This window comes from Opisthocomus hoazin, chromosome Z (genome assembly GCF_030867145.1).
Source record: "Opisthocomus hoazin isolate bOpiHoa1 chromosome Z, bOpiHoa1.hap1, whole genome shotgun sequence".
Lineage (NCBI taxonomy): Eukaryota > Metazoa > Chordata > Aves > Opisthocomiformes > Opisthocomidae > Opisthocomus > Opisthocomus hoazin.
Genome location: NC_134454.1, coordinates 10,691,240 through 10,705,414, shown reverse-complemented (window position 1 = coordinate 10,705,414; position 14,175 = coordinate 10,691,240). Strand labels below are relative to the sequence as shown.

General features: G+C 44.4%; 1 protein-coding gene across 1 annotated transcript in view; it reads left to right on the top strand.

Annotated features, from left to right (window-relative positions):
* The first annotated feature begins 240 nt into the window (after window positions 1-240).
* The window catches only part of ANKRD31 (ankyrin repeat domain 31), a 76,214-nt gene continuing 62,279 nt past the window's right edge, over window positions 241-14,175 (top strand). Inside the window, exons 1-6 of the mRNA XM_075411855.1 lie at window positions 241-1,033; window positions 1,862-1,917; window positions 3,668-3,747; window positions 8,387-8,433; window positions 9,097-9,191; window positions 10,198-10,238. Of these exons, the coding sequence (XP_075267970.1) occupies window positions 864-1,033; window positions 1,862-1,917; window positions 3,668-3,747; window positions 8,387-8,433; window positions 9,097-9,191; window positions 10,198-10,238 (489 nt within the window). The 5' untranslated portion in view covers window positions 241-863. The remainder of the gene's footprint in view (window positions 1,034-1,861; window positions 1,918-3,667; window positions 3,748-8,386; window positions 8,434-9,096; window positions 9,192-10,197; window positions 10,239-14,175) is intronic.

Genomic DNA, 14,175 nt, shown 5'->3' with positions numbered 1-14,175 from the left:
CACTTTGTTGCACAGCAGTGGGTGATGAACACGATTCGGCAAGTACTAAAAATGCGAATTTTATCACCCAGTTCACCAGCAGCAGGGGTCACGACGACAGTTTGGAATTTGCAGTCTGTTGCATGTACACGGCGTCACCCTTTCTGCCACCAGGTGCTGGTACCCGTGGCAGCTGCCAGGCCGCAGCCTGGCTCCCTGCCGCTGCAGCCCAGGGCAGCCGTGCTGTCTCCACCGTGGTGTCCCCACCACGGAGTCCCTGCTGTGGTGTCCTGTCCCCGCCGCGGCAGGGGCGGAAGGCGAAGCTACCGCAGAACGGCTCTGCCTGAGGGAAACGCTGCGATCAACAGACGATCACCGGGTTATGTGCAGGAGTGCTACTGCGAAACACCGTGAAAACAGTGGCGACTAATAATTCGCTGATCTCAGACACGTTCCTGCTCCTGAGCGCGTGAACCGTTCGTGGTGCCCCGGACAGCAGGTGACGTTGGCCGCTTAAACATGGCCGTGGAAGTACACGGACCGGGAAAGGGCAGCGGTTTTACGTGGCGGGCAGGTCAGTGCGTGAAGCGCTCTGCGGCTCGGCGGGGTGACGGCTGCGACGGGGCCAGAACCGGGAGCCCAGGAGCCCAGCACCAGCGAGGAGCCGCAAACCCCGTCCAGGAGCGCGGGCACGGCACGGCCGCGCCACGCAGGCCGAGGCCGGCCGGACTGACGGAGTCTCATCCCCGCGGCGCCGAAGGGAGAGCTGCCTGCAACGCCGGCCCGCGCTGCCCCTGCCGCCGCCGCCCTCTCCTCTCCCGCGCCGCCGCTCCCTGACCCCGCAGAGGCGGAGGGAGGCGCCGCGGGGCTCAGGTCTCCACAAGATGGCCGCCTGCGCTGAGGGGAGCCGCGCCGCAGGCTGTGGGGAGGGCCGGTCGCCGGCGGGGAGCGGAGCGGAGCGGGGCGGCGGCGGCAGCGACAGCGACGAGACCATCGTGGAGGACTCGGTGGCGGGGAGCGATGTGGAGGAAGAGGCGTTTTGGAGGAGGAGATGGTAACGCGGCGCGGCTGCGAGCTGCGGCGGCCGGACTGAGCAGAGCCCGGGCTGCCCCCGGCCGGCCCCGCCATGGGCGGGATCTGCTCAGCAGAACGGCAGCCACGACCAGAAACCATCCCCTCCTTCCTCCGACATGCCGCAGCTGCTCGATTATTTCATAAATACGTATTTCTGGGTGTTTTGGTGTGGTGGTTTTTTTTTTTTTTTTTTTTTTTTTTTTTTTTTTTTTTTGTGGTGTTTCTTTTTTTTTTCTCTTTCTGTTCAGATTGCCGTTAGACTCAGTGTTCTCAGCTGTGGAAATGGCCCCACTGATTTTACACACACCTTGTGGGTCTCCGGGTTTGTGCCTCCAGACGTTTTGGTCAGTGGGAGTGTTAATATACCAGAAACCGACTCGTAAACACTGTGAAATGCGATTGCTGCTGATGTTACGTCTCCGTAACTCTAACTTGATACCATTTTCATGACATTGCCTCTTGTATCCTATGGCAAAGAATTCAAACTGCCAAGCAGCTGCATTCCTTTGTACTGGCTTTCTGGCCCAGTATCGCTTGGAATACGTAAAGCGGTGATGTACCTCCCTCCCAAGGTTTTCTGTGCACAGGATCGGGTATATCCTCGCAGTTCGGGAGTCCTAATGTGGTGGTGTCGGCGTTAGGTGGCTCGCCTGGTGTGCGGTTAGCAGCGTCCCGACAGCATGCAGGCAGAGAAGGGTGCCCTCGGCTGCCCTCAGCCCCCCTTTGGGTTTATGGGACTGAAAAGCAGAGCATACAACTATTTAACAGCCTTGTATATGTATATATTTTTTTTTCTTATTTTGCAAAGGTTGTCTTTTCTTAATGAGGACATGGCTGTAACAACTGAAATAAGAGCTACGGAAGGTAGGACAGATTCTTTTTTCAGTCTGTGTTGTTTTTTTCTGTGAACTGTTGCTGTGGATGTTGCCCAAGTTCACGTGAGTTAAACTTCAGTGTTGCGTGAAGTTCTTTCTTATGAACTGTGTGTGCTCTCTTATTATATCCATAGCTCATATTTTAGAATAATGTTCAGCATATTTTTAGTGTTTGAAAGATAGGTGTCCTCTTAATTTCTCCATTCTTCCTGTGTACTATAACTGAGAACACCTGGCGTGGGAAGTATTTGAACTATATATAGGGATGTCCTTTTCATGTAGATACACGTATTGTGTTTGAGCAAAATAAAATAAATGTAATCTAAACACATGATAGTCTTATAAATGGAATCTGTACATATAATAGTCATATGTAACTATGGTTAGACTTAAAAAAACCCCTTTGGTATTGTTAATATATCCATTCTCTTTAAATTTAAGATACAAAATTTGGGCAGTGATATTGAAGTGCATGCTTTTAAGTGTATTATTCAATTACTTTAAATATAAATGCATGCATACTCATTTAAAGCCTTAAAATCTTCCCTGATAGTTCCCTTAGGGCAGGTTGCATGAGCAAGCATGTTGTAGTTACGTAATAGTTTTACTGGTACCTCCCTGGCATTTTAATGTAATCCGTTTGACTTGCATCCTGTACATTTTATTCCAGCAGTACAGAGACTGCCTATTGGTTAAGGGACACTAGATGCTCTTGGTGTTCTTCCAGATTATTTTTTTGTTTGTCCGTTTGCCAATTTGGAAACCTGAGTGGATTATCGGTTTTTATCCACTTACTCTGAGTTAATGTAAATCATATCTACAGCCCATTTAAATCTGCAGAAACTTGTGGCTCTGATTTCCTGATGCTGAATGTTTCATAGTTGCTCAATAGTTTTATCTGAGGAAAGACGCATCATCCCGTTTTGAATTTACTTGTGGTTATCCACTGCAGTTACAGTCTGGCAACATTCAACATACATGGTTTAAGGCATGTTTATTGGACTCATTGTTCAGTTTGCGAAGTGAGGATTTGTCTGAGGGTTGGGTGGGCGTTTTTTTTGTCTCTCTAAGTGTAATAGATTATGATATTTTTACCATTCTGCAGGTGACATTTTATGTTCAGTAAGTTGGAAATCGTATTTCATCATTCATGTATTTGTGCTTACTTGTATAGTAGCAATTTGGTGTTGAGATGTATAAAATAAAGATTAATTTGATGGTATTTTATTAATGTCGGTAGGAACATTTTAGTTTTGAAACTAAAGGGTCCAGCCTTAAGGGTTTCTCGTTTCTCTCCTTTTTTTTTCCCCAGAGAGAAGTTCTTCCCTTCCATAGTCATTAACGAAAGTATTCCATATAGGAGTACAAATACTTTTAGTCAGGTAGATCAGGCAGCTTACCAAAACTCCAGTTGTTAGTTTAAAAAATAAGAGGAAAGAGCTAATCTCCAGTATGAACTCAGGGAGGGTTCCAGAATACTGAGTGAAATAATTTTTCCCCTCAGCTGGTTTTGTTAATTTCTGGCCTCTCCTACATTGCAGTTTCAAAGTCTAGTTATACACTGTTGAGCCACTTCAGTCCATTGCATATCAGAAGCTTTGATACATATACCTCAGTTACTGAGTTGTGTAGAAATTTATGGAGTTACGAAAGTTATGTAGAAATTAAGTCTGTTAAAAATTCCTTTGATGACTGTATTTTTCTTTTGTTTTGTGTTTGTTTGTTGTTTTTTTTTACAGGAGCTCCCTCTCCAGAAATCTGTTTTATACAGAAGTATTATGATCACACAAATAGTCAGAAGGAAAACCAGATAAATCCAGTAGGTATAGAAATGATACATCTCCTGCTACACATCTCTGACTGTTCATTATTAATAAACTCACTGGGCCTCCCATTCTTTATGGGCAAAAGAGCGTGGTGGCGTGCAGCTGAAATGAATTTTATGGCAAGACAGTTGTCACGTGTGTAGCACATTCTCTCCCAAGAATGTATCAAAGTCTCTTCCCTGGTATTTCATGAGGTATAACCTTTTGAATTTGAGGAACAAACCCATGACAAAGATGAAGAAGTCGTGGAGCACAAACTTTTTAGTATGTTCCCTTCAGGATCTGAAAGATAACCATCTGGGTTAACCATGCCAGAATACACCCTTGGTAACTTATTATGAGATTAGCTGTGATCCAGCGATTGGACAGTTATTTCTTTAAAAAGAAAGAGATAGTAATCCAAAATGCAGAATAAAATGGCCGCTTACATGATGATGGGGTAATTTTTCTACTCTGTGGGTAATTCTGCATTCCCTAAGGTACTAATTGCTGTACCTTTTAGTGTATTTGCCACAGTTAGTAGCTAGCCCATAAACTTCCGTTCAACTGAGCAGCTTTCCACCTGTGTATGACATGCTCATGAAACAATTAGAAATGAACAGGTGCCTGTTTATCTGAGATTGTTTTAAAACCTGTGACTGTTGCACAGTCTTTAGCACTGTGGATTCACCAGCCCAAAGACCACTATCTGTGTATCCTTATTCCAGTATAAGAGTGTTTCTTAAAAGAACTGAACTGCTTCCTAGATGACAAAAACTACACTGAAAAAAAGACACTTCTTCTACTGAAGTGAATGTTTTTAAAATTGCAAATAAATTTGTCTCAACTGACAGTGTGGGAAACAGTGAACAAAATCAAAGATACTGTCATTTCAAAGGCTTTTCTGTGTAAGTTTGTTTTGCTGCTTGCGTGTCCCAGGGTTTTCTTGACTGAAGTTTATCGGAGTTTTCGAAAGACAGGGGGAATGAAGGGAAGAGCCAGTTTACTCTCTGCCTTACTCCTCTGGGAGCTGACCTGTCTGTCTGCTGCCTAACATAAATCTTTGTCTTCATGGCTCTCACCAGAGTAGCTAGTCTGCAATCCCAGTAAGGAATTCTTCCAGGTCTAAGGATAAATCCCCTGTCCGCAAAAGGAAGGGTCAGAAGAGCAAAGAAGTCTAGAGCTTTTCACCAAATAGGTTGTGCAGCTCACTACTTTTTTCTTTTTTTTTTTGTGAGGCCTGTATAGCATGTCACTGGCAGCTTAGTCGTGGACAGCACAGGGACAGTATAGAATTTAAATCTTTACTGAATGCTGTAAGGAATGGTATTGGCCTGTTATCCTTGATACTTGCATGTATAGATGTCACTAGTGTGGCTCTTCAGCCACTCTGACAGCCAACAAGCAAAGTGCTTACATAGAAGCTTTCCCTTCTACTGTGTCCTCGGAAATGATCTTATGTGAATACAGCATCTTGATGCGATGTGGTATGAAGGTTGTGCAGCCCAAAGTGTCCATGAATTTTTTCAGGAAATGCAACATCTGTTCCAGTTGTTCCAAAGAGTTTTTGCTTTCTTTATACTTCAGGTGGATTGAGGAGGGCTTGGGATATGCAAGTGCTATCTTTGATTACGCTGTGTAAGAGATTGTAAGTAAGACTTCTTCTACCAGAGGTGCCATAGATACACAGACAGATTTTGGAGGATTCAGGTTCTTTCCAGCTAGCAAGTCGTTTCAATTAATACCCTATTCCATGGCTTGCTCAGGCAGGCTTCATGGTAGCAGGTTTGTGCTTTCATCTTTTTCAGGTTTTTTTTTCCTTTCCCAGTTTGGTGAAGTACACCTAAAGTTGTTAGGTGGCACTTACAGCTTTTAAGCAGTAGTCATTTTTTTGGAACACATCCACAGAATCACAGAATCACAGAATAGTAGGGGTTGGAAGGGACCTCTGTGGGTCATCTAGTCCAACCCCCCTGCCGAAGCAGGGTCACCTACAGCAGGCTGCACAGGACCTTGTCCAGGTGGGTCTTGAATATCTCCAGAGAAGGAGACTCCACAACCTCCCTGGGCAGCCTGTGCCAGTGCTCCGTCACCCTCAGAGGGAAGAAGTTCTTCCTCATGTTCAGACGGAACTTCCTGTGCCTCAGTTTGTGCCCATTGCCCCTTGTCCTGTCACTGGGCACCACTGAAAAGAGCTTGGCCCCATCCTCCTGACACCCACCCTTCAGATATTTGTAAGCATTTATAAGGTCCCCTCGCAGCCTTCTCTTCTTCAGGCTGAACAAGCCCAGTTCCCTCAACCTCTCCTCGTAGGGGAGATGTTCCAGTCCCCTCATCATCCTTGTAGCCCTCCGCTGGACACTCTCCAGTAGCTCTTCATCTTTCTTGAACTGGGGACCCCAGCACTGGACACAGGACTCCAGATGAGGCCTCCCTAGGGCAGTGTAGAGGGGAAGGAGAACCTCCCTCGTCCTGCTGGCCACACTCTTCTTGATGCACCCCAGGATCCCATTGGCTTTCTTGGCAGCCAGGGCACACTGCTGGCTCATGGTTAACCTGTCGTCCACCAGGACACCCAGGTCCCTCTCCGCAGAGCTGCTCTCCAGCAGGTCCACCCCAAGCCTGTACTGGTGCATGAGGTTGTTCCTCCCCAGGTGCAGGACCCTGCATTTGGCTTTGTTGAACCTCATCAGGTTCCTCTCTGCCCAGCTTTCCAGCCTATCCAGGTCATGCTGAATGGCAGCACAGCCTTCTGGTGTATCTACCACACCTCCCAGTTTTGTGTCATCAGCAAACTTGCTGAGGGTACATTCTAACTCTTCATCCAGGTCATTGGTGAAGAAGTTGAACAAGACTGGGCCCAGTACTGACCCCTGGGGGACACCACTTGTCACCAGCCTCCAACTAGACTCAGCGCCGCTGATGACAGCCCTCTGAGTTCTGCCATTCAGACAGTTCTCAATCCACTTCACCGACCACTCATCCAGCCCACACTTCCTCAGCTTCCCTAGGACGATATCATGGGAGACTGTGTCGAAAGCCTTGCTGAAGTCCAGGTAGACAACATCCACGGCTCTCCCTTCGTCTACCCAGCCAGTCACGTCATCGTAGAAAGCTATTAGATTGGTCAGGCATGATTTCGCCTTGGTGAATCCAGAGTCTCCTCAGATAGTAGGCTGTATTAATAAATGCTCAAGTGAGAAAAAACGGTGGAATTTTGCAGGAATTTCCTTACCAAAAGCAAGAGAGAAGGACAAAGACTGTTCCCAGTATTTGCAGTCAGTGGCCACAAATACAATTTGTGTAACTTCTGTGATTTGAGGAGACCTCTCCACCGATCAGCAATACACCAGTTTTGCTTAGAACCTATTTTTTTTAGCAGACAAAATAGCTCCTCCTTCTTCTGAGTTATAATGGTAGTTCTCTGAGCTTTAAGCATCTATCTCAACAATGTTAGCTAGTCAGAGAGGTTTAGTAGTTGTTCTGCTATCCTCCTGACCTCGCTTGGCCTCTAGGTAATGTTCTGTGTAAATACCCAGGCTGATTCATACAAAGGATGTGTTTAACAAAGTCAATAACTTTCTGCCAACTATCCCATTGCCATATTTTGGAACTACATCAGTCAAGAATTAGTGCACAAACTGTTTTTAAAAAATCTGTTCTGTTCGAGGGAGCCTACTACTGGCCAATCTCCACCTGTTGCTCTTCCAGCCATGGCTAAAATGGTTGTTCTTACTGTGTTGCCAATACCTTGTGCAAGCCAAGTCGTCACTTGGTGTTCACACCAAGGTGTTCTTTCTCAGAGTTTTCCCAGGGCTGTGGATGTACTCCAATGTATGTCAAGGATTTGTTTAAAATTGCAGCTAGTGTGCCAATAGTCCAGTAGTAATTGCTGATCTTTAGCTTATCTGGAAGAAAGCCATTCTGCAGTTCACTTACCTGTGTTAATGGTTCCTAGGTTGCCTTAGACTTTACATAAAGGCTTTTTTTTTTCCATACTAAAGGAGATGTCTCCCTTATGTACAGTCAGAGGCACGAAAAGCAGATCCAAGGTTCTTCTACTAAAGAGTTTGAATTCGTCTCCTGCTCTGACATGAGGTCTTTCCTTATCCACATGCCCTTTCCTCTGTCAGCATGTGGCAGCCCTGGCACTTAGAGCTTTCTGATGTGCAGGTCTTGGCAGCTAAGTTCCTTAATTCTGCATTTTTCAGGGATATTGAGAGTTGTGTACTAATCTCCACAGTCGCTGGAGCAGCACCCTGTCGTATTTAATTAAAAGAGGGATAGGTACCAAAAAAGATCAAAACTGGGAGTTGAAAAAAAAAAAATCTGGAGTTTTGGTCTTTTGTTGTATAAAACTCCTGAAGTTTAAAGCAATCATATCTTACTTGCATACGTATGTTTTCCTTCTGGGTGAGTGTTGTCTTTCATAGTCTTGATTTATTTTTCGACATCTTTCTCTAACAGCACAAATAAAAAAAGATTTAAGTAGAAAGGCTTTTGTATCTTACTAGGAATGTGTGTAAAGATCAGATCTAAAAATTCCATTTCCCCGCTCAGTTACAGAAGGAAGAAGATAAGCATGTAGTAAAGTTGAGAAAATAAATAATGAAGTACTTTGTTTACTAACTTGCTATTTTTTTTTCCATTCAGATGCCTCAAGAGGCATATGCATCTGACCAGTCTCAGTCTCTACTGCAGTGAGTATAATCTGTGTATAACACAGGAATTCCAGTCAGGCATACTGTAATTAAACAATTCCATTATGCCTCCATTTGTACGCTGTTTTATTCTCGGTGTTCTATTGTGAAGCAGTTTTCTTGTTTACTTAGTGAAAGATCTATATTTATGTCAGAGGTAATTCTGTGTCAAATATGGGTCAAACTGACCCATATTTGTTTTTATTGATGATATTATCTTTAATGGTATACGGGAGTAAGCAGTGGGAATGACAGTAAACTACTTGGGGAAAGCCATTAGATAAATAAGCAATAATTTGTAATAAATAATAGTAGACCTGTTGTTTGTCAAAGCTATGGAAGGATTTCAGTAGAAGATGTGTTTAGAACAAAAATACAGAAGTAATTAAATATATGAAGGGGTTTTGTTTTTTTTTTACATAGAGAATGAAAGTACAAACATAGCTAGCTCCACTTAGGATATCTGGAAGTCTTAGTTACTGCATGTCATTGTAAAGAGAAGTATGCCTCTAAAATAACTGCAGTTGTTTCCACAAATAGTTTGTGGAACATACTATGTCCAACTGCATAAATAAACTCAAAGTACTGTAGAAATTTTCTGAAGCTGAGCAGATTACAGTTCTTTCTGAATAAGATTTTTTTTATTGTATTATTTAATTCTAGGGAATGGATAAACTTTCCATCACTTACTGGAAATGATTCTAAGCCTGTTTTTTCACTGAATGCTGTAATAGAGGGACAGCAAAATAATTCTGTAGGTATGTTGTATTTTGTGCAAAACTGAAAGTTGCTCTAGCTGTGCCAAAATAATTTGAGAAGCTGAAGAGGAGTGTCCATGTAGGTTTGTCTAAAATCTGACCGTATGTGGCCTTCACAACAGTGGTTTACTTTTCATAGTTGTCTTGGACTACAAGACATGTATTTGTGAACATCATGTTTGGATTGTTTGAAGAAAGAACTGTTTTCCCAAGACAGTGGTGTAAAATTATTTCGTTGCTATGGTATTTTCTGACAAAAGTTACAGGCTACATAGTACTCAAGTGCCACATGGACATGTAAGGTAAGCACGGTTGTCACAGTCATTGAGAATTCCTACGTGCTTCTTACAAACATATCCAAGAATCAAAGACGTGTAAGAAAGGAGAAGCAAAAATGCTGCTGGTCATTCCACAGATCTATCTGTCACCTGCTGCTCCTGCTGTTGTAGTTCTGTTCCTCTGTGCTCCCAGCAGTGCAGCACTGCCCTGTCTATTTTGCTGTCTCCCTGTTTGAGCTGATCGTTGCTAACCTGATAGAAAATGATTCACTTTATTTCTGATTAGGAAATGCCGAGGGAGTCACATGAATCTCAAAACATGGTGATGGGAGCAGAGGGGGTGGGACCAGCCCTTTTCAGAGGCAGTAAATTATTGGATTGTTTCATCTGTATTGTCTAATTGCATTTTAATTACAGAGGGCAAGGGATAGGTCTCATCCTGTGGAATGCGCAGCAGTTCCATCTGCTGATAGTCTTTGGAAACACAGGCCTCTAAACCAGAGTGAAGAAATGTGTCAAAATAGCCCTGAAATATAATTTGGTGACTAACAGACCCTAACTAGATTTATTGTCAGTTCCAGTTAGGGAACGTGACTGCAGTAATTTTCAAGAATGTTTGAAACTAGACTTAGTCAGGAAGTGAGGCCGTTTTATTAGAGATTAGAACTTTCAGAAGTGGAATTCAGTGACAGTACAACTGAAATATTTGTTTACTCTCCTAAATTTAGATATCAAACTGAATGGATTTCCGAAAGATTCAGAAGAACAGGTTAGTGTATTTTTACAACCGAATGTATAATTAATTTAATTAGTATTAGGGAATATTTGACTGAAAAATAGCTGGTTCTTTCATTTTAAAAAGCAGACATGTACTTGTTGAAATTGACACTGAGCTCATTGGGTGAAAATGGCTTAAGAGCTAACCTTTATTTTCTGCTTTTTGGGTAGGAACTACAGTACAAAGCTTGCAGGGCACAAGAGTAGAAGCATAGCAGTAACAGTGAAGTAGGGAAGACGTCAGTATGACACAGAATCTACAAGGGCTGTTACTTAAGCTAAAGTAATGAAGACTTTTAGTAGCTTAAGGCATGTTTCCTGCCAATGAAAATTACGGGAGAGGCATTAGGAAGGTCTTTGAGGAGGAACAAAGTATGTGTAAGTGTCCTTCTGTTTGGGAGTAATGACTGACTTGTAGCGAAAAACAGCTAGTACCAGTCTCTTTGATATATCTCTTTGGTAATCCTGAAGCTGCTAATGAGGGACAGGTTTCACTGCTGATGAGGTTAAAGTTAGGGAATAGCTTTGGAGCTACCTTTCCCCCTGTTTGTCAGCTCCTTTCTCAGCAATACTGAATCAAGGATGATTCCACTCTTGTGTCAGTCTATCTGCTCGGATGTTGCAAGATACTGCCTGTTTTCTCTACCATGCGTTTCTGCTGCTTCCTTTGGGCAACGGTGGCATCTGTTTGACCCCCACCATGAAGCAGGTTTTGGGGAATAACTGTCAAATGCTGTTCAGTTTTTTTTAGTTGCCTTAGTTTTCAGCCAGGCAATTTTTTCAGTCCAGTTCCCCTGGAACTGAGGATTAGATGAGTGCTGGTGCAGCATGAGAGAGGGTGTGGAAATGCATAGCTGAAGGCACGTGGAAGGATGGGGACTGTACCAACACTATTTTAGCTAAGCTTAATACAGTCTGAATGTTTGGAGTGTAGCTCACAAATAATACTGGTTATTTTAGTAACTATCTGCTTGCAAGCACTGCTTTTGCACGTAAAACAAAGAAAAGCTTGGAGAGAAGAAGGAATTCCCTGAGACCTTCCAGAAAACACAGTAGCAAAAATTCACCAATATATCCACATGAACCATTTAACCCAGAAATACCTTGAGCAAGAGTTGAAGGTTCTGCAGCCAGCAGGTCGATGGAGGTTCTCCTCCCCCTCTACTCAGCCCTAGTGAGGCCCCATCTGGAGTCCTGTGTCCAGTTCTGGGCTCCCCAGTTCAAGAAAGATGAGGAGCTACTGGAGAGAGTCCAGCGGAGGGCTACGAGGATGGTGCGGGGACTGGAGCATCTGTCCTGTGAGGAGAGGCTGAGGGAGCTGGGCTTGTTCAGCCTGAAGAAGAGAAGGTTGTGAGGGGACCTAATAAATGCTTATAAATATCTGAAGGGTGGGTATCAGGAGGATGGGGCCAGACTCTTTTCAGTGGTGCCCAGTGACAGGACATGGGGCAATGGGTACAAACTGAGGCACAGGAAGTTCTGTCTGAACATGAGGAAAAAATTCTTCCTTCTGAGGGTGACGGAGCCCTGGCACAGGCTGCCCAGGGAGGTTGTGGAGTCTCCTTCTCTGGAGATACTGAAGACCCGCCTGGACAAGGTCCTGTGCAGCCTGCTGTAGGTGACCCTGCTTCGGCAGGGGGGTTGGACTAGATGACCCACAGAGGTCCCTTCCAACCCCTACCATTCTGTGATTCTGTGATCCTGATGGACAATAAGCTGGCCGTGAGCCAGCAATACATCCTTGGGGCAAAGGAGGTGAACCATGTCATGGACTGGATTAGGAGTAGGGTTGCCAGCAAGTCAAGGGAGGTGATCCTGTGCTTAGAACTGGCAAGGCTACCTTGAGAATACTGTGTCCAGTTCTGGGTCCTCAGTACCAGAAAGGTATGCACACATTGGAGCAAGTTCAGCACAGGGCCACGAAGATGATTAAAGGACTGATGCATCTTTCATAGGGGGACAGGCTGAGAGAGCTGAGACCGTTTAACCTAGAGAAGAGAAGGCTTGAGGGGGTCTTGCCAGTTGGTATGAACACTTGGCAGGAGGGAATTAAGATGAGGGATCCAGACTTCTCAGTAGTGCCCACTGATAGGACAAGAGGCAATGGACACAAAATTAAATCCCATCTCAGCACATAAAACTACATTTTAACTGCGAGGGTGGTCAGACACTGGAACAATTCCCCAGAGAGGCAGTGAATTCTCTGCCTGTGGAGGTACTCAGAACCTGACTGGACATGGTCCTGGGCAACCTACTGCAGCTGACGCTGCTTGAGTAGTGAGGTTGGACTACGTGATCTCAAGAGCTCCCTACCAACCACAACTGTTCTGTTACGCTCTGTGCATCCCTCATGTCCCAGTATATTGCAGTAATCTTCAGTTCAGAGTTCTCACCGTAGCTGGTAATGCTGAGCCTTCTGAAGCCTTCACTCTTTTACAGTGATATACATGTGTGTGTTGAAAGGCTGAACCTCTCTGCTGTTGTTTGACTCAGAGCTGGCAGATACAGGAGTCCATTAAACATTTCCATTCCACTGTTATTATGAATACTTTGGTATTATTCCGTCTGGTTTTGTCTTGTAACATTTTCAAGCCACAGTCTGTGACACCAAGTAGCTACCAATTTCTTGATAACTTCTGAATTGTTCTGAAACACATGGAGAAAAAATTCTTGCACGCAGTGGTTCACTGAGGTGATGTGAAGGCTCTGCTATCTGCTGGAATGAACTGACCAGCCAGATTTAAGCTTGCATGGGGAGAGGTAGGCATCAAAGGCTTGTCTAAGCCTGTCTTGCTCACTGGCCTTTGGTGCAGTGAGTTTATTAACACACAGTTTTTATATCCACGGTCAAGGAAGTTTTTTTTTTAGATGAGACCTCTGCTTGACTTCCCTGCCCTTCTGCTGGTGCAAGGTCCTGAATCAGCCAAGACTGGAGTTGACTGTGGCCATGCTTAGCTGTTTCCCCGTCTGTGCTTAATGGTTAAGATGAGGAGAGGAGATTCTGGGCTGATGCTAGATGGTCAGCGGGTTTTGTGCCTTGATTTGTGTTTGTACTGGGAGTAATTGAGACGTGAGGGTACTGAGATTTAAATCAAGACTTCTGAAGTAGTGTGCTCATGCTCAGTGGAAGAGATGCACAGATGCCATGAGATCGTTGGCATTCAGACCCTAAAAAGAACTAACAGCCTTATGCCAAAGAGATACCTTTTTCTCTTTGGCATTCTTCCATAGGAACCCCTTTTTGAAATGAGTTGCTTGAAGCATAGCTTTTCTGGTGGAGGATGGACCTAAACCTGCGTTTACCACAATGTTGATACTTTACTGCTGAGCTACTGACTGAGCAGGAATCCTGCTCCTCCTTTGAGGGAAACTTACATGTATTCAGACCATGTTTACCAGCCCAGGGTCCACAGGAGAGAGAACTCCCTGTTTCGGTCCGGTTCCCAGCTGGCTCAACCCTGCTCATTCAGCAGCTCCTCTGTTCGTTTTCAGCAGACGATTGAAGGTGCAGGGACCTAAGGCAGTGGGGCTTTGAGTGCCTTTATGGATGAGTGGCAGCAGGGGATGGGTTTTGGGAAGGGAAGATTTCGACTTTTATTTTGTTCTGCAGATTTTAATTACTTGTAGAGTAAGTCCCACAAGAAACGAGTGCTAAAGAAATTTAGGTATTGGCTGGGGGAGGGGTTGTGAACACCAGTCACATGCAGCTGTTGGATTTCAGTTGGCATGTGGGTTTTTAGGGTATTGCAAAATTAGTCATTTATGCCTGCCTGATCCTTCCCCGTAAATATAAAGAAGTTTCATCTGCACTTCAGCAAATGCACCAAGCCTTTTTCTTAGTAAATTTGTGATATACATGCACACTGTTTCTACCACAGTTCTTCGAGTATAGAAGGTGATGCCACTAGGCTTTTTCCCTAATTGTTTAA